Here is a 19,106-nt window from a genome sequence, read left to right as displayed (position 1 = left end):
GCAATTACATCCTAATTTGAATTAATATCCAACTCATTATTTTTGCATCTTAAAATTGATTCAATTTTAAAATTAAATATGCAATCTTAAAATTTTATTTATTTATTATATGAATACTTGTTTTATTATTTATTATTTAAATACTTGGATATGGAGTATATTTTTTATATTATTTTAATCAAATTGCAACCTTAGCTTAGTTTTAAGGTGCAACCGAAATGAATCGACAAGTTTAAGGTATGTAATTCACTTTTAAGATGCAATTGCACGGGTACAATTGCACTCTAAAAGCAAATTAGGGTGCAATTGCAACTAAGTTGATAAGTCAAGGTATTTAGAATAAAGAGGTCGATTTAGAGTGAAATTGCAACTATTCGAAAAGTCGGAGTGAAATTAAAGATTATGTCTATCTTAAAATGTATTTATTCAACCAATTTTTGTAAAACAAAATATCCCACAATTAATAGTAGGCCATCACAATTTCTTACACCAATTAGTAGATGACAAAGTAAAGATAGTTGGTGCAGGCGGTTGGGTTTATTAATTCCATTATGGTTCAGTCGTATCCTTTGGCAGTCGTGATTTTGGATATCAAGGCCTTGTTGGCTAGGGACTGGCAGTGCGTGGTTCGTCACGTTTATCAAGAGGATAATTTTGATATTTGATCATTTGGCGAGGTTGGGACATTACTCTCTTCTTCATTGTGGATATTTTAGGATTCTACTATTAATTAAAAGCGTTTTTCACGCTTCAACTTTAGTACTATAATATATTATTAAGGCGGCCGGCGGTTCTGGAATTATATATATGGGAAAGTTGGTGTCACTTGGTTTATATATTCTGGTCTTCAACTTGATTGTACATGACAAAGTTAGTTGGCACAGGAAGCTAATGAACACTTTCCTTATGAGATGTTTCACATTTTAGAAATCAAATTAAAAATATTGATAACTCTCTATATTTATTGCTAATTTTCTGTTGATGATACACAGGATTCTCAACTTGAGAGATTGGATTTCCTTCTGAGAAAGAGAGAAAAAAAAATAGAATAAGAAGAATTCAGGGTACACTTTCAGATTCCATAAATGTTGGTATGTTCTTAAAAATTCTTATTTATAAGTAATTATTTACAATATCAAGTTTAATTGATTTGTTTCTAATTCTTTCATTATCAAATCCTGATACTTCTAAAATAATTCACCTTTTGTCACTACATGCAGTGACAGATTAGCCATGGCAACAAATATAGTTCCTGAATTATTAGCTGAGCATAATTATCCAAACTGGAGTGCTTGCATTAGGAACTATCTGTTAGCTAATGATCTATGGGACATAATTGAAGCAAACTTCGAACCTCCTGGTCCAAAAGAATCTGAAGCTGAATTTAGATCTTGGAGGAGAAAGAATGCGGCTATTTTACATGCGATTCAAGTTTCTTGCACATCAATAAAACTTTCTCAAATTAGAGAAATTGATTCAGCTAAAGTTTGTTGGGATACTTTGGCAACAATATATAAGCAACAAGAATCAGAAGTTGAAGACGATTCTGATCCAGGTAATTGAATTTTAATCTTGAGAGGGTCGCAACCATATTAGCTAATATTTCATAAAATGAAAATAACATAAGTTATTTTTTTATTGAGTTATATTTGATAACATACTTTGGTAAATTAAAATGCAGGATCAGAAAATGAAGATGATAGTGATTCAGGTAATTAAATTTAATTTTATCTTGAAAGGCTTTAAATCATATTACCTAATATTTTTACAATTTTAATTATATATAAATGTCTATTTTCTGCTAAAGTTAGCAGGAGTCCTTTGTCTACAATATATGAGCAATCGGAATTAGAAGATGAAGATGAAGATGAAGATGACACAGGTAATTGAATTCTTATCTTGTAAAGGATTTAACCATATTACCTAATATTTTACATAATCAGGTTAATGGAAAAAATGAAATGGAAAATTTCCATTTCAAGTGAAATGAAATGGTAAAAATGGAAGAACTCAAAATATGATAGAAAAATGAAGTATTGATATGTAAGTAGCCTCTTTTGGATCATCGCTGATCATTTAGTTGATTTGAAATCAATTAAACTTAGGATTCAAATTTGATTTAAGGCAGCAAATTGTTTTGGAATTTAAGACTTTCAAGTCAATTTCTTAATTTTAATGGTTCATACACATATATGATGTGAGTACTTCCTTTCTTCTTTTGTTTTAAAGGGAAGACGAGAACAAACTTACACCAAGACAAAAAATATGAAGATCCATAACAATTTTTAAAGAAAATACCTTCACAATATTTTAAAGAAAAAAACATCAAAAAAAGGAAAAACTACTTGTAATTTCACATCAAGCGAGTGTATTGAAATGAATTCTGTTTTCATTAGAGATGGGTTACATGGATTCATGGAATTTTACAATGGAATACATAACGTTTTGTTCAAGGCAAAACGGATCTGGGAATGATAATATCCCCAATGTTGTTGTGCCATGGGTCAGCCAAGTGAGTTGCCAAGTTCTCCAATGGTCCTGTTCCAGGGTATGCTGATTGTTGCACACAGAAACCCACAAATGCCAACAATGCTAGCCGACCTGCAAAATAACGCACGATAATGTCAGAAATAGTATATAGTTTTATGATTGATTTTATTCAATTAATAGGTAGCTTAACCTTACCATTCTTGAGTTCTTTAACCTTGTATTCATGGAACTTTTTAGGGTCCTTAGAGTAGCCTAAAGGGTCAAAAGCACCACCTGGGTACTTCTTCTTCTCAGGGTCTTTCTCCATACTACGTTGGTGCTCAACAAAAGCAATGGCAATGAACTCAATGACCAAAATAGTAGGGAGAGTACCCCATGGAACTGGTTGGCCCAAGTAGGTAGCTTGACCACCAGGAATTGCAGCCCACTCTTGTGCCTTCACCCAGTTCCCCAATCCTAAGGCCTCTGGTACTAGGATTCCAGGCTGCATATTTGCATCCATTAATTCAATATAATCAACCTTTACTGTCAATCAAACCACAAAACAACAAAAAAAAAAAAAAAGAAAAAAAAAAAGAAAGAGAGAGAGAGAACTTACAACAGCAAGCATAGCCCATCTGCAGTGGATGAGTTCAGACTCCTTAAATCTCTCAAGATTCTCAGGAACTTCACCAAGCCGAAGTGGGTCAAACCCAAAATCACTAACAAAAACAAATAAGAACACAAATCAAACACTTTGTGACAATTCCTTCCTAATCTTTTTATTCTCTCTTTCTACAAATTAAGCAAAGATTAACAATCCATAAGTTTAAACTAATTGAGTAAGTAATTAATTACTAACCCAGGAGCTGATCCATCTAAATAAGGAGGGCGAGGCTGGCCGGGCATCCAATCAGCAGACATGGAAATACGAGAAGAAGAGCCATTGAAACTAGGAAGAGGAATTGAAGAAGCAAATTTAGATTTAGAAGAAGAAAGAAGAGAAGGGAAAGCAGTGGCGTTAATGCCACAGCTCATTAAAGTGTTAGCAGCCATTGTTCTCTCTTAGAATTTTGAAATGGGTTTGCTGAGAATGGAAGAGAGCATGTGAGGAAGAAGATGAATACAAGTATATGGAAACGAAAGATTGGAAGCAAAATCTAGAAGTGGATTATTATTGGCTAAGAAGACTTGCTTCAGATTTGTTATTGGGCCACGTAGGATTTGTTAATCCGATTGTTTGGTTATGTGGAATATCCAGTTCTTGTGTGGTGGTGGTTTAGTGCTAGCTTAAAAAAAATCATACATATGTATGTCCTTTTTAAGCTCTTCAAAAAAAACCTTATCAAAAACATATGTATTGATGATTTACTTGTAAAAAATATCTTATTAATAATTACTATGAGCTTCCTAATTAATAATGTAATGTTATAAATATTATCAAAAACATATTTATTTTCAAAAAAATCTTTCAAATGTTCACAAGGAAATTAAAAAAATAAAATTGACCGTGTATGTCTTTTGTTGATAATTAAGTATATTTTAGGAATTATAAAATTATACAATTTTTTTAACCAATAAAATTATACATTTTAAATTGCAAAGCATAATGTTGAATTTATCCACTTTAACTCGATATACAATTTACTAAAAGTTGAGCTTTTAAAACGATTTTAACATGAGCTTATAATCAAAACATCATTTGATCTTTTTTTTTTTTTAATTGTTAGCACACATAAAAGACAAATAATAAAAAGAATCAGTAATTTGGTTTTACCTAACTTTAGCGCAATAAAAAGATATTTGGAATTCGTTTACAAGTGAATTCTATAATCATGATTCATTTATTCTAAACGGGCTATTAGAAGAAATATTTAATAGAAAACCAAAATATATCAATAAACTCGTTCTGAAATAGAAGTTTTGATTTTGGTTTCTAAAGAATTGATCTCAAATAGCATTTTTTTAGAATTTAGAATCACGATCCACGTATATTTTTCAGAGTAATTATAAAATAAAAATATTATATCATATCACCGTTATGAATTGAAATGACAATTTAATTAAAAAATGAGAATAACAATTTAATAAAAAAATGGCAATAGTCAAAGGTAAAATATGTCGAAATTAAATACACATGGATTAGAATTAAAAATATACACTTCACTATGTCAGAAATTACACGTATGGATTAAAGATAGAGAGAATGGATAGAGATGGAAAGAAAATGGAGTAATCAAAATAAGATCACAGCTAAATGTAAAATATGTAGATTAAATTTCAAAATAAAAATGGAAAGATAATAGATGGAGATCTCGATTAAATTTAAAACTAGAGATGGAAAGATAACAAATAGAGATGGAGCGCAAATGAAGTCATCAAAATCTTTTTTATTTTACTTCACATATTTCATTTTTTTTTTTTATATATGTGTTTTATTTTTATTTGATTGTCGCTTCAACCTCAAACCTTGACATGTATCATTGTGCCATTATACCATCTTTAAATATTTGGAGTTTTTGCATCTGTGGTGGTTAGATTGGTATGATCAGTTTTCTCATTTGTGTCTTTATCACAATTATTTTTACTAATTTAGTGAACTAAGGAAAAATCATAAAAGCCTCTAATGAATTAAAAAATATATATATCTGAAGGTTTTAGGAGTTCCTTAGTTCCCTTAAAATACAATTTCTAAATGAGATAATCTCAATTTGACCCCTAAATTTGTTTAATGGGATCAAAAAGTCAAATTTGACCTTTTATGTTAATTTAAACCCTAAACTTGTTTAAAATGATTAAAAAGATCAAATTTAAATTTTTAAGCCAATTTAATCCCTGAATTTGTTTTAATATTTTTTTACAAATTAATAAATTGATTTAATTTAACAGGATTGATTTTTCTTCCTGTAATAAAAGTAGCATATCAAACTTTTCCAACACTTCTAAATTGAAATTTAAATTCATAAAAGCGTCATTTTTGCAAACATAGTAAATTTATAAAAATGTAATATCATTTTAATATGTTCAACATGAAAAATATATGGATTTTATATCAATTTTAAAGTGTTCAAATTAATAAATATTTATGAACTCAAAATCATTGATCAAGGTAAAAAGGATATAATAAATTTCATATATAGTTTTAGAACAAGATTCAGAGTATTTTGTCAAGCTTTTCTTAGAGCGTTAATAGAAGGAATTTGTACTCTTGTTATCGAGAAGAAAAATATATCTTCTGTACAAGAAGGTGGATTTGACTTATATACAGAGAATTTAGTAATCGTCAACCGCATCATCTATTGATCTAACAATATAAATAATTTGTTTATGCCAGCTTAATTTGTTTATTTTCTAACTGAATAAGTTGATGTTTGAACCCAATTTGTAATCCAAAGTATAGTTGGTTCATTTTTCCTTTATTTCATATTTAATTAATTTTTTTAATAAATTATATAACTTAATCCCAACTATAATCTTAAATCCACAGTTAAATTAACCCAAAATATTAAATCTAATCTTTTTTTATCATTTTAAACAAATTTAATAGGTAAATTGACTCAAAATCTTAAATCTGATTTTTTTAATCATTTTAAATAAATTCAAGGATAAATTGACAAAAAAATCAAATTTAATCTTTTTAATCCCGTCAAACAAATTCAAGAATTAAATTAACTTTATTCCTTCCAAAATACACAAACCTTATCCTAACTTTCCTATGTATACGTAAAAGTACTTTCATAACTTAAAAGTGTGGAAAAGCTAAATTTCTATAGAAAATGAGATATTTAAAAAATATAATTACATTAAACATTTACTTATTTACATTTATCCTTATCTACTTCTAGACTTGCTCTATAATCTAGAATATGAACTAAACAATTTAAAATAGAGATTTATGAAATAGTCTCCCATGAAATTAATTGTCATATTGTTTTTATCTCATAGGCAAAATGAGGAACTTCATAGAAGGTCACTCATTCTAAAATTTCTGTTTAGTGAGTAGGCTTAACTCTAGAGTTCTTCCAACTCTCCAAGTTATTTCACCAAAAAGGGCTTCTAATAGTTAGTTTCTCCTTTTTCGATATATGATCTAATTTATTTCTATATCCCGTATTCTACTACCCATAGCTAATTTGTTATCCTAGAAGTTAGTCAGGAGCTTTGCTCTATCTGCCCTTTTAGAATCACTTTATCTGGTCGGGACGTCACATTGTACAATTAATAAAAATGAAAATTTTTCTTCCCTATTAATCAAAGTTGGATATTGTTAGATAATTTTTTTAAAAAAATATATTAATATTTATTATTGTAGCTAGAAAAAAAGGCGGCTTGTTTTTTAAATTGTCTTGTAAAGATTTTTTATTTTTTATTTTTTATTTTTTATTTATTTATTTATTTTTTATTTTTTTATTTTTTTTTTTGAGAAGAGTCTTGTAAAGATGTTTAAATTGTAAGTACTGAATTAACCTACCTTTAAAGGTAAGTACTAAAATAAAATCTTTTCTAGCTATAAAGTGTAACTTCTAATCAAAGCAATTCAAATCACATGAAAATGTTATTATCATGAAATAATTAAAATATCAACAATGCATAATTTTAGGATTAATAACATAAATTAATAAAAATAACAAGTTTAGGCCAATAGTTTCAACAAATTAAATTGTAAGTATTTGGTTTGAAATTAAATTAGTGATATAATTATAAAATCTAAAAGGTACTATACAAAATTATGAAAACTACAATTTTGTTACAAAATTCAAATCAATAAACTTTTAACTTTTTTCTTTTTTGCAATTTTTCTAGCGATTTTTTCTAGTGGTAAGTGCATTACGATCTAACAACTGATTTAAATTCAAATTCTCCCTCCTCCAATAATTTTTTTTTTTTTTTGGTTAAATTAAGCCTCTTTTGATAATCAATTTCTCCTCAAACATCAAACAAAGGAGTGTTATTTTAATCGATGTTGGGTAAAGGGGTTAATTGAATTTTTTTTTTAATTCTTTTAAATCCACATAAATTTTTCTAAATTAAACCCTATTAAAATTTAGATTTAACTCTTTTTCTTATAATATATATCGATCCTGGAAATAATTTTTTTCATACACTATTGTAGTACTAGGATTTCAAGCGTAATGCAACTCTCATTTGACATTCTAAAATGTAAAGCTCATTTCAAATGAATTTTTATATTATCAAAAGAAGTTTAGAATATGAAATTTATTCATGTTATTTGTATTTAATACAAATTTAGAACACAATTTGATGTGAAATAATTCTATAAAGTGTGCTTTAGAGAAAGAAAATAAAATAAGAAAAAAATAAAAATGAAAGATATGGAAAAGAGAAACAGAATAAAAAGAGAAAATGGATATTTTTGTTTAAAATTTTAATCATTTAAATCTTTTGAAATTTGAAGATTTATTAATTATATGAAATCTAATTTAGTCCCAACCGTTTCATAAAATTGAATTCTGAACTTAAAATAAATAAAATTTAATATGTGAAATATCTAAAATTAAAAAAAAAATTTAATTTTAAAATTATAAAATTTTGTGAAGTTCATTAAAAATGTGATGAAATTGCCTCGCTCTTAGTCAAATAAACTGGCTAAATTCTAATTCCGCGGGATTTAACGGTCTACACTTTGTAACTTCCAGTAGCCTCCACGCTCAGGCACAGCAAAACCCCGGAAATTGCCAAAAAAAAAAAAAAAAGATTAAGAAATACTAATCAGAGCATGACACGTATGCAAAACTAATAAGCCTAACCTCATCTGATCCTCACTCTCCAGTTAACCGTGGCTCTCCACTGACCACCCCATAGCCACAAAGCTCAAAAATAAACGAGAAACGCACCTATATAGACTCTGCCCAGTACTTTACTGTTTCAAACGCTACTACGTCTCTAATGTCTGCCTCTCATTTTCCTTCACTTTCCTTCTCCTTCCTTAACTCAATTACAGTATTAAACTGAATTAACTAAAAGTTTATTAACAATCATCCCGCCATTTTCAAACAAAATGGCTACAATAGCTGTTTTTGCGTCTTCATCGTCGATGACAACGCCTACTTGCTTTCTGCGTGGGACGAAGGAGACCAAAACCGTGACAAAGAAGGGGAGAAGTCAAGAAGTGAAGGTTATAGGAAATTTCAGTCACTTTAGAGATGCCGTAAGGAAGGATTTTCAGTTCTTGAAGAAAGGGATTGGCAGAGGAATTGATTGGGCAAACGAGGCATTTCGAATTCCTCAGGTTTTCAAAACCCTAGATGATGTTTTGTGGCTGAGGAATCTGGAGGACCCGAAAGCTCCTCCTTTGGAGCCTGTTGCTTGGCCGCAGACTTCTTATACAGGTCAAGCTGCTCCTTGTTCTTGTTTTTGTGTGTGATTCAGTTGTTAGAGCTAATTTAGTTGTGAAAAGATAATTAATTTTCCAATTAGGCTTCATAAAAGGCTATATTTCATTGTGTATGCTTGGTTTCTGGAGTTTTATTATAGCTAGTTTGATTATGTTGTTGGACATCGTTTTGGTTTAATAAGCATTTTTTTCATGTTTAAAAAAAAAAAAATATTAGCCTGTTGTGGTGCTAGTTATGTTTAAGAATTTGATTGTGTGATTTATTTTGCCATTCAATACATTTTGTGTGTGGAATTGAAATATATAATTGAGAGTATCTGTTGTAAAATTCATTGGTTTCTTATCAAGCATGCAATGTCCTTGCTTTTTGGATTTAATTGGTAATTATTTGTTGTATTTTGCCAAGGTGGTCATAGCATTTTCCTGACTTTGGGTTGTATTAAGTCTTTTTTTTTTTTTTTTTTTTTAAAATGAACTTGAGGAATTTCTTCATTATTGTAGCCAACATCAAAAAAGTATTCACAGGACTTTATGGAACTTAAAATATCTGGGTATTTTTCTTACATTTATTTCAATATCAATGTTTTGCTCCTCACATAGCCAGTCCTGACTTTGAAAAGTTGGAAGGCTGTTATTTTTGGATGGCCAGTGATTTAAATGAGAACAATTCTTCTAGATAGTTGAACTCACATAACTGGGATGAGCTATCTCTGTCTGTGTGTGTGTGTGTGTGTCAGTGCACAGATAAAGACACAAATGTCTTCTTGCATGCATCACATGCTTGTATATGCCATATTGATTGAGGAATTAAAACCTCATTCATTTTGCTGATATTAAGATGTGGCATATCCTAAACAGGACTTACAGGAGTTGATTTAGTCATGGCTGACCTCAAAGCCTTAGAAGCATATGCTAGTTACTTCTATTATCTGTCTAAGATTTGGTCCAAGCCGCTTCCAGAAGTCTATGATCCCCAAGATGTTTCTCACTATTTCAGTTGCAGGCCTCATGTAGTGGCCCTTCGACTTCTTGAGGTATATCTAAAGAAGTACTAGCACGGTGATGCAAATTTGCCATGTAGGTTATGTTATGAAGACATTCCTTTTGGTTTATACTATAATTTCTAATTCATGTTGAAGTCAAGCCTAATTCAGGTAATATTATGAAATTTATTCTTATCGGCTTACTACACTGTGTATTGAAAGGTATTTTCAGCCTTTGCTTCTGCCACAATCAGAATTCGAACCTCCAGGATCAGAAAGCTTTTAAGGCCAAGTTCAGATAAGGAATTAAATGGGAACATCTCACAGTATGATTTTGGGCTGGTTTTAAAAGAAACAATGCTGAACTTGGGTCCCACTTTTATCAAAGGTCAGCATTCTGGTTTAATTGGAATTTGGATTTCCAACATTAGAATTGAGACTCTCTTTGTTGATAATCATGCCTGTTTTTTTGTCTCATCTTGTCATCCACAACATTACCAATATTCTAATGACATGCCTTTGCTTGCTGATGCAGTTGGTCAATCCCTTTCCACAAGACCAGATATAATTGGTACTGAAATTTCCAAGGTTAGTTGGAAGTTCTTTTTTCCCGTTTTCATGGAAGAGATAAGTTTTTAAACCTGATTGAATGTAGGAAACAAACCCACCTAGCCAACTCAACTACTTGGGGATTAAGTTTAGTTGAATGTTCACTTTTCATAAGTTTATCTTTTGCTGGTAAAATCATACTTAGTTCTTCATGGTACACCATATTATATGTGTTGCAACTACCATTAACTTCTGGTAATGAAATTAACAATCATGTGCCTTCTTTTCTTGTCTTTGTTTGCTACATTTTATTAACATCTTATATCTTGTGCTGTCTTGTCACATGATATCCATTTTCTCGTTTGGTGACAATAGAGTTTTTTTTTTTTTTTTAATTATATATTTGGTTGCTCGAAAATGTAGCCCAGTTTACTATATAGGCATCCTTTGGAAGAAAGAAGAGAAAAAAGAAAAAGAGGAGAGTGGGAGAGGAAAGGGAAACAAAGTACGTACACAAGTTTTTAAATTAACTTAAACATTTATAATTCTATTATTAAAACTGAAAGAGGGACTAGTTGTTATTTCTGAATAAAAAAAGATTCTTAATACTTGTGAAATAAGAAGCAAATAATCTTCCCATAAGAAAATTTCTCATGAGTGTCCAAAGCTCCTGAATAATGATATATTCAATATTTAATAAATAGAAAGATTTGAAAGTTGCATTCTTTTCCTAAATTGAAAAAAAATACAAGCCACAATAAAAATCCAAATCTCATAATTAGAAGAATTAAACAAAATAATTCCAAATTTTGTTTCCTCATATGCATGATTTTTAGTAGGTTAATGACATATATGATTTCTAAAGTATTCATGCAGCTAATTCTGTGTGAAAGAGTCCATGCTACTGCCTTGGCATGCTGCAAAGATGATAATGATGATAGTATTGTTAATTATTATAAAGCTAATAGTTTCTCCTGGGTGAAAAATTTATCGACTTATTCTATTTGTTGAAATGTTATTTTCCATTTTAAAAAATTTTTGTTTTTTCGTTATGATTGCAGGCACTTTCCGAGTTGCATGATCAAATTCCTCCTTTTCCTAGGACCGTAGCTATGAAAATCATTGAGGAAGAATTAGGTTCTCCTGTTGAATCCTTTTTTAGCTGTATCTCTGAGGAACCTGTAGCTGCAGCATCATTTGGTCAGGTGCCTCTTTTACCTAATTTTTTAGTGGATGAAATATAAATAAGAAAATAAAATAAAAGAAAAGAAAAGAAAAACTGTGCAAACATTTCTGCCTGTGATTGCCGTTACCAACATTTTAATGTCTTATGATTTGTATTTGACAACATTTTAGGTGTACCGTGGAACTACTCCTGATGGCTGTGATGTTGCTGTGAAAGTTCAGCGTCCTAATCTGCGTCACGTGGTAGTCCGAGATATCTATATTCTTCGCCTTGGGGTCAGTACCAATCTAAATTTCTTTGTCTTTGTTCCTTTTTTTTTTTTTTTGTCTTTTAATTTTTGGTTTATGGTTAATAAATGACTTCGTTATTAATGTTTTCAGCTGGGATTATTGCAAAAAATAGCAAAGAGAAAAAATGACCTTCGCCTTTATGCTGATGAGCTTGGCAAAGGTTTAGTTGGGGAACTGGATTACTCTCTAGAGGCTGCCAATGCCTCCAAGTTTCTGGTATTCACTTGTTTGCATTCAAGTTCAACTGCCATTAGTTTAATTATACATTAGAGAAGTGTTCACAAGGAAGACATGTTCTATTATGTGTTACACTTGTGCCGGTATGAAGGCAGACATTAGTCCAAGAAGTTGGCAATGAAGCATGTACTCTGTTGTCCTGCCCACCCGTAGTGAATCCCAAAGGAATTAGAATCGATGATTGAGGTGGGAAGATGTCTAAATTACTCAATTTAAATGGTTTTTGATATATGGGACTCATCGCCCTGTCTGATTCCTTTGCCTATAACAACCAACTGAAAAAGGGAGGCAGAGGGGTGTGCTTAGAAGTTTTCTCTTAAGGCTCATTTGCAACTTAGGCACAGATAGATGGGAATATTGGCAGCATTTCTAATGTTGGTAGAACCTGTGAAATTTGGGTGAGACAAGTAGAGGGTAGTAGCAAGGACCAAGCTTGGTGGTCCCACAAAGGAAATGGACAGAAAAATGAAAACAAGGACCTTTGAAAAAAAGAACTTTCCAGTTTCACCTGGTAACTGACTTTTTATTTTGCTTAGTTGGATGGAATTTTAAATAATGTGAAGGAACTGCTAACTGGAACCCCGTATAGTTTCAGGGATGATAGCTATGGAGATTTACCATTAGCAATTATAGATAGTATTTGGCTAATTTCTCTGGCTCATATTTACTATATCTTGCTTTTACTACAGGATGCTCATTCATCCTTTCTGTTTATGCGCATTCCAAAAGTATATCATCATTTAAGTCGAAAGAGAGTTCTGACTATGGAGTGGGTGATTGGGGAAAGTCCAACTGATTTACTTTCTCTAGCCGCTCATAACACTGTTGATCATGGTGCTGCATCTTCAGAAGGGCAGAAAATTGAAGCAAGAAGGAAACTACTTGATCTGGTATGTTATAGTTGCATTATCCTCATTTATTATTTCTCAAAAGCTCTAGTAAGTTTTGGACTCCTATATTCCTACATCCAGTGTTCTCCTTGCTTTTGATTTGGATGAATGTCTCTCCTAAAGTCTTACTGCCTCGACTCAGCACCACCCCCACACCCCCCCCCCCCCCAGAAAAAAAAAAAAAAAAAAGTGCAGTGATGTAACAAGATTTTCGCATTTCTATTTGATAAAATATATTCCTTCTGTTTTCAGGTTAGTAAAGGAGTGGAAGCATCACTAGTTCAGCTTCTTGAAACAGGTCTATTGCATGCTGATCCACATCCAGGAAACTTGCGTTACACATCATCTGGACAATTGGGGTACCATTTGCTCTTCCATGTTTTAGACTATTTAAACTTCTTATATTCTCATGCTAACTGAAGTTGCTTGACTGTGTAGTTATATTGTCTATGTGAACTGTTATACCTCTCGGTAAAATTTGGTTCGCTTTTTTTTTAACAAAAAATCATAAACTTTTGTTTGGTTTTATTTTTATTACACCTAAAAAATAAGCTAAAATGAACCAAACCATTTAGCTTTCGTTTTATACATTAATTGGTTCGGTTCAATTTTCATCTTAAAAAATTTTGACTTATATGGTTTTTACTTGTTCAATTCAGTTTCTACCCAACCAAAGAGTGCCCACCTCTACTATTTGGTATTGAGTTTGAGCTGCATTTGTAATATTTAAAGCCTAGCCAACTGTGGTTTGGGAAAAGCTAAGAGTTTGGATTTCCCAAACCATGGATTTCCTAATTTATTTTAAAAAGAAAATAAAAACAATGCAAAATGCAGTTCCAAAAACTGGAGCCTATATCCATAATGGAAATATGGCTTGAAATCAGCCTTCATCTTAATGCAGAAAAATCAAACAGTAAAAATTTGGAAATCCATATTGGAAGATCTCAATATTCACTTTTATGCAATGCTTGTTCACTGTTCACCCTTTTTAATTTGGTGCCAGGTTCCTGGATTTCGGTTTACTTTGCCAAATGGAAAAGAAGCATCAGTTTGCTATGCTTGCATCCATAGTGCACATAGTAAATGGGGATTGGGCATCTCTTGTCGGTTCTCTTATCGAAATGGATGTTGTAAGGCCAGGGACTAGCATTTGGCAGGTTACAATGGTAACATATCTATTTCTGTACCAGATATTGTCCAAATATTCTAACATGGGGTGATAAATTTGAGCTGAAACAATGAGATTTACTTTACTTAGATTAAACCTACGAGCATCCATTTATCTTTGTCAAGTTAAAATTTTTTTTCTCAAGCACTCAAATTTTAAGATTTATATAGTATTGACTGTTACATAAATAATTCAGGAACTGGAAGATTCCTTGGGAGAGGTGCAATTTAGAGATGGAATTCCCGATGTCAAGTTCAGTAGGGTAAGATTCAGATGCTGAGAAAACAAGTGCTCCGTTTTAGTACTGTATTTTTTATATCATTGAGGCAAGATCTACTTATGAGAGTCACAGCATATTGGTCATTTAAGCTAAAATTGGCTGGTCCAACTGGCTTTTGTTGATAGATGATTGAAAAGCTTACTGCAAGAACCTATGGACTTCTGCTATTTGATGAATAAAGTGGAATGTCATCCATTTGAAGCTGTAAGCTTGACGTCAGACATTCTTAGTTCGTACTGTTAGATGATCAGTATTTTGTAGCCAGAGCACCTGATTGGATTTTTTTCTTATGATGGTTCCTAAACTATATATCAAAAATGGCAGTCCCATAAGTTCCTGAACCATGTATCAGAAATGGCACTCCCATTTTTTATCAATCATTTTGCTATATTCATGTTAAATCAAATGGGCAAAGTATTATGAATGATACACTGCAGATAAGTTTGAGTGGTTAGTATCAACTAAACAATCCTAGCAACTTCTTGGCCATGGCTTTTTTCGGTTCTTAATCCATACTGCTTTGGTTTTATCCTTAACTCTTCTTCTTTATTCTGTTATGCATGATTCTTTTGGTTGCTTCATAATAGTAACTGGCTGACTGATACATTAATTTTTGAAGGTTCTCAGCAAAATATGGTCTGTAGCTCTCAAGTATCATTTTCGCATGCCACCATACTACACACTTGTTCTACGCTCTCTTGCTTCCCTGGAAGGTAACTTGCTGAATGCCATATATCCCAATACTCATTTTCATTTACTAGTATTATTTATAAGAATAGCAAGATGTGTGTTCTTTCAAAAACGATTCTCTTTCACTAAAATACTGCATGATTGAGGTAGGACTGGTCAGTTGGGTGCATTGGGACCCAAGTCATCATTTACAACTTGCCTTTCTGCACACATTTGCAGATGTGTCAATTTTTTTAAGCAACATATTTAGGTTTCACTAAGTTGTAAACCATGCACCCATTTGAACAGCCCTAATTGAGGATATTTTTGGTAAGCCATGATGGAAGATATTTAGTGTAAATATGAATGCATTTCATTGCACAAAGTTCAGTTTATCAAGCATAAATTCTGTCTTGTCCAGCTAACTGCAATTTTAACTTTGGGCTGAAACGCAATTTAATTCAGCAAAAGTCATAATTGGAACTCAATATGTTCCCTCTGTTTCCCAACTTGGCATTTGCATGGTAAATTTCAACTGTGTTTTTTTTACTTTAACAGCACTTCGTTTGTGTTCCATACAGTTAATCACAGATGGTCACTGATTTGTTTTCCATTATGTTCTCTCAGGTTTGGCAGTGGCTGCAGATCCAAACTTCAAGACATTTGAAGCTGCATACCCATTTGTTGTTAAAAAACTGCTCACTGAAAATTCGGCTGAGACAAGGAAAATTTTGCATTCGGTATGAAATGCTTAACCTTATATTTTAGTTGTTAAAGTTAAAGTCAAAAGTTTAAGTCACATTCCAAACACTGAACTTGAGGTGATGTATGTGATCTACAAATAGGAAGTTTAATATTTGACTTAAATTTTAATACCTCATGGCTTTTGGTTTCATGACTGTCACCCAAAAGATATCCAACATTTCTGCATGGTAATCATAAGAAGGTAGGGATAATGGAATAACATATTTATGAAGTTTGTTCTCAGCAGAGTTTTCAAACATCTGCAGAGCACATTCTTTCAGAATAATGTTTTGTATGCTGGTTATCACTGCATGGAATACAAACTGGGTTGCTGCAACAACATTATGATTTTATGTAATGATTGTCTGTTATCAATCCTATGCAGGTGGTTTTAAACAAAAGGAAAGAATTCCGGTGGGACAGGCTTGCTCTTCTCCTAAAAGTAGGATCAACTAGGTAACGTCAAGAAATTCCTAGTTGTAACCCCTGGTCCCAGGCTCTTGCTACCATCTATCATGTCCTGTCTGGCACACAGTATCATCATCTTTGAATGTTTATTTTCTTCTCTATCTGGAAAAAAAAAAATGGAAAGACAAAACAAGAAATATACTTCAAGTGCCAAATTCAAGTTTTGCTCTGCATTCCAACCAACTAAAATATGTGTTATTGGTATCATAACATGCGAATGGCTTGCATTTTTTGAATATCATCTTTGGTTCAGTTATGGACAACCATAAAGAGGACCTTATATATTACTGACGTACTGGCATTGCTTATTTTACAGTTATAATTGAAATATTTTGCTCAGTTCTTTCTATTACTCTATCATATTGTTTGTATGAATACTGGTACTTTCTGCAGGAATGTCTTGAATGGAACAATAATAGCACCAAAGAATGAGATTTTCCCTGGTTATCAAGCAAATAGGCCATCCAGTGGTGTTTTTGATGTTGCACAATTAGTTTTGATGCTTTTACCATCCAGAGATGGTATCGTTCTCAGGAAGCTTTTAATGACTGCAGTAAGTGATATTGAACTGTAACCTCCGTGGATATCTCATTATTTTTACTGTTATTTCTTTTTATTTTTCCCCCCAGTATGTGCCCTTACTCTTGCTATCAGTGGTTTATGGCATCATAGTTTCTAACTGAAACTGATATGAGTTGAGCTGTTAGGGCCTTGTAATGATTTGAATGGATCTAGGACTCTCCAGATTAATTCTCATCCATTTTCTTTGCTTATGCATTAAAACTCATTTTTCATTTGAACAAACAGGATGGAGTTTCATTAGTCCAAGCAATGGTTTCAAAGGAGGCAGTTATCTTTAGACAGCAACTTTGCAGGGTCATTGCTGACTTACTATATCAATGGACAGTACAAACTCTTGGACTTGGAACAAAGGCTACTCTGTATGCTTCCCAAGTAAGATTGACTAATGAGTCTGACAAGAGAGACTTATTTCCATCTTCCAGATTGTCCATGCCCATCTATGATTATCAGTCCATCATCAAAGATCGACGACTCAAAATAATCTTCTTCAGGATACTAGATTCTGCAAGGAAAGATCCGGTGTTGATTCTAAAATTCTGCTGGACTTCTATTGTTATGATTGTTACAGCTTCAGCACTGGCTTGTCATCGAGTTTTGGTCTCTTTGTCTGAAGTCTACATCAGTCCTTTATCATTTGCTCGAAAGAGAGTGGCAATCAGTGCATGAATTCCATATTTGGACTCTAATGAATCTGTTCTAAAGAAGATTGAATGCAGAAACCTCCTTGACATCAATAATAGTCTATAACAGAGACAATTAAAGATCCCAGTACGGGCACTAAGATAGAAATTTCGGTTTTTGTGGCTTGAGGATGTGGTTGCATAAGGAGTGGATTTCATCTACCGTATCTTTACTCCTGCCCCTCAACGTGAGTTTCAAGTGTTTTGCACGCAGATAATTCTTTATGAAGGAGGAAGTCTTTAACAGATAAGATGAAGATACATAGATAATATATAACTGTATAAAATGATACCTATTTTTGCTCAAAATAGCTAATGCCTTTTGACTTCTGTAGTTATGATATAATACGAGAGGCAAAGAGATCATGAATTGTATTAGAGGGCCATTTGTAAATTCACTTGTAAATGCCTCTTAACATTCATATAATTGCTTTGACTACTTGAATAATTGGCATTTGAAAATTAGGAAGAGAAAGTGCCAAGTTGAACTACTTTAGAAGAGTCAAGTCAATTAAACTTCTCATTGGATCTTTTGTTTAAATGAATGAATGTTATTAGGTAAGTTTCTGCTTCGTTAGCATATGATTCGAGCTCAATACATAAATTTGATTTTGAATTTTGGCAGATTTTCCTTGTGACACTTTGAATGCGGTTCAATTATGACATTGCATTTCATATTTCAGTTATAGTTATTCTCTCCGCTAAAATAAAATAACTTTGTAGGGATTTAATTATGATAATGCACTTTCACATTTTATTTTGGTGAGGGACGGGAGATTCAATCGTAATCCTGCCCCCAAGAGATACAATAGTCTTCTAGATTTATTTTGTGCAGCAGAACAAATCCTACAAACTCAATATAACCCTTACTGCAAAATAAATAAAAAAACAAAATATATTTGTAAATCTGTAGATTAAAATTTGAAGGTTCTTAAAGATTAGATTGTTTTCATGTCTTAATCTTAACTGTTAATGAACGCACTGATGAAACTAGGAGTTGAGTTACAGCCTTCTTCTTCTCAGTCGATCTATATACAAATCTCATCCTTATTGAGTTGATCGAACGGTTGTTTCTTTTTTAGAGGTACAAGATCCTTCAGTTCGACTTATTCTCAAGTAAAATGTTTCAACTTTAGAGCATGTGTCAATGGGGCGAGCATAGGGCAACGATTGCTTAAAACTCAGATTGTCTAAAAATTTTCTAACCAAAACTCAGGCTCTTTGCTAATCTAAGACCTCTCCGCACTATGCTAATTCGATATTTTTTTTTTCGGGGAGGGGAGGGCTATGCACAATTGGGGAGAAGGGAGAAGATAGATGTAGGTTGAGGCTGGTTTGGATTGATTAATCTTGACTAAAATGGACTATGCTTTAGTGTGTGTGTAATAATCATGACTAAAATTCGTAAACTAACAAACTTTGGTCTAATGACTAAAAAGAACCCTGAACTTTGGGTTTTTAATAATTTTAGCCAATTCTTTTAACAATTATACCTTGTAAATTTACAATCAATAAGAGATATGTCATGATGAGGGTTCTACTAATAGTCACATCAA

At 32.0% G+C, this 19,106-nt stretch overlaps 3 protein-coding genes across 8 annotated transcripts in view; 2 read left to right on the top strand and 1 right to left on the bottom strand.

Moving 5' to 3' along the window:
* Window positions 1-3,070, top strand: part of LOC105645488 (uncharacterized) — a 30,943-nt gene extending 27,873 nt beyond the window's left edge. For 2 of the 5 annotated variants that reach the window (XM_089722848.1, XM_012231095.4), the window contains exons 2-5: window positions 993-1,091; window positions 1,221-1,555; window positions 1,682-1,711; window positions 1,808-3,070. In XM_089722848.1, coding sequence (XP_089578974.1) covers window positions 1,234-1,555; window positions 1,682-1,711; window positions 1,808-1,890 — 435 coding nt within the window. In that variant the 5' untranslated portion in view covers window positions 993-1,091; window positions 1,221-1,233 and the 3' untranslated portion in view covers window positions 1,891-3,070. Of the gene's footprint in view, window positions 1-604; window positions 678-784; window positions 871-992; window positions 1,092-1,220; window positions 1,556-1,681; window positions 1,712-1,807 lie in introns of those variants that run through there. The other 3 variants (XM_089722849.1, XM_020683831.3, XM_037639108.2) reach the window with 3 other exon arrangements.
* On the bottom strand, window positions 2,372-3,525 carry LHCA1 (chlorophyll a-b binding protein 6). The gene is made up of 4 exons (XM_012231096.4): window positions 3,332-3,525; window positions 3,089-3,191; window positions 2,686-2,974; window positions 2,372-2,601 (listed from the first exon to the last, which is right to left on the bottom strand). The coding sequence occupies exons 1-4, from the start codon at window positions 3,523-3,525 to the stop codon at window positions 2,450-2,452; spliced, it is 738 nt and encodes a 245-aa protein (XP_012086486.1). The 3' UTR covers window positions 2,372-2,449.
* A 4,770-nt stretch (window positions 3,526-8,295) lies between these two features.
* Window positions 8,296-18,132, top strand: ATATH8 (Protein kinase superfamily protein). 2 transcript variants are annotated; one of them, XM_012231097.4, is made up of 16 exons: window positions 8,296-8,819; window positions 9,683-9,858; window positions 10,030-10,195; window positions 10,343-10,395; window positions 11,418-11,561; window positions 11,713-11,817; window positions 11,923-12,048; window positions 12,759-12,959; window positions 13,212-13,318; window positions 13,963-14,125; window positions 14,324-14,389; window positions 15,027-15,120; window positions 15,704-15,816; window positions 16,206-16,276; window positions 16,682-16,841; window positions 17,096-18,132. In XM_012231097.4, the coding sequence occupies exons 1-16, from the start codon at window positions 8,489-8,491 to the stop codon at window positions 17,534-17,536; spliced, it is 2,517 nt and encodes an 838-aa protein (XP_012086487.1). In that variant the 5' UTR covers window positions 8,296-8,488; the 3' UTR covers window positions 17,537-18,132. The 2 variants fall into 2 exon arrangements, with proteins under 2 accessions (XP_012086487.1, XP_012086488.1); XM_012231098.4 differs by lacking the exon at window positions 8,296-8,819 and having other exon boundaries at window positions 9,767-9,901.
* Window positions 18,133-19,106: the final 974 nt, after the last annotated feature.

This window comes from Jatropha curcas, chromosome 6, assembly GCF_041381405.1.
Source record: "Jatropha curcas cultivar XTBG-Jc1 chromosome 6, XTBG_Jcur_1.0, whole genome shotgun sequence".
In the NCBI taxonomy this organism is placed as follows: Eukaryota; Viridiplantae; Streptophyta; class Magnoliopsida; order Malpighiales; family Euphorbiaceae; genus Jatropha; species Jatropha curcas.
This window is presented reverse-complemented; position numbering and strand designations above follow the sequence as displayed.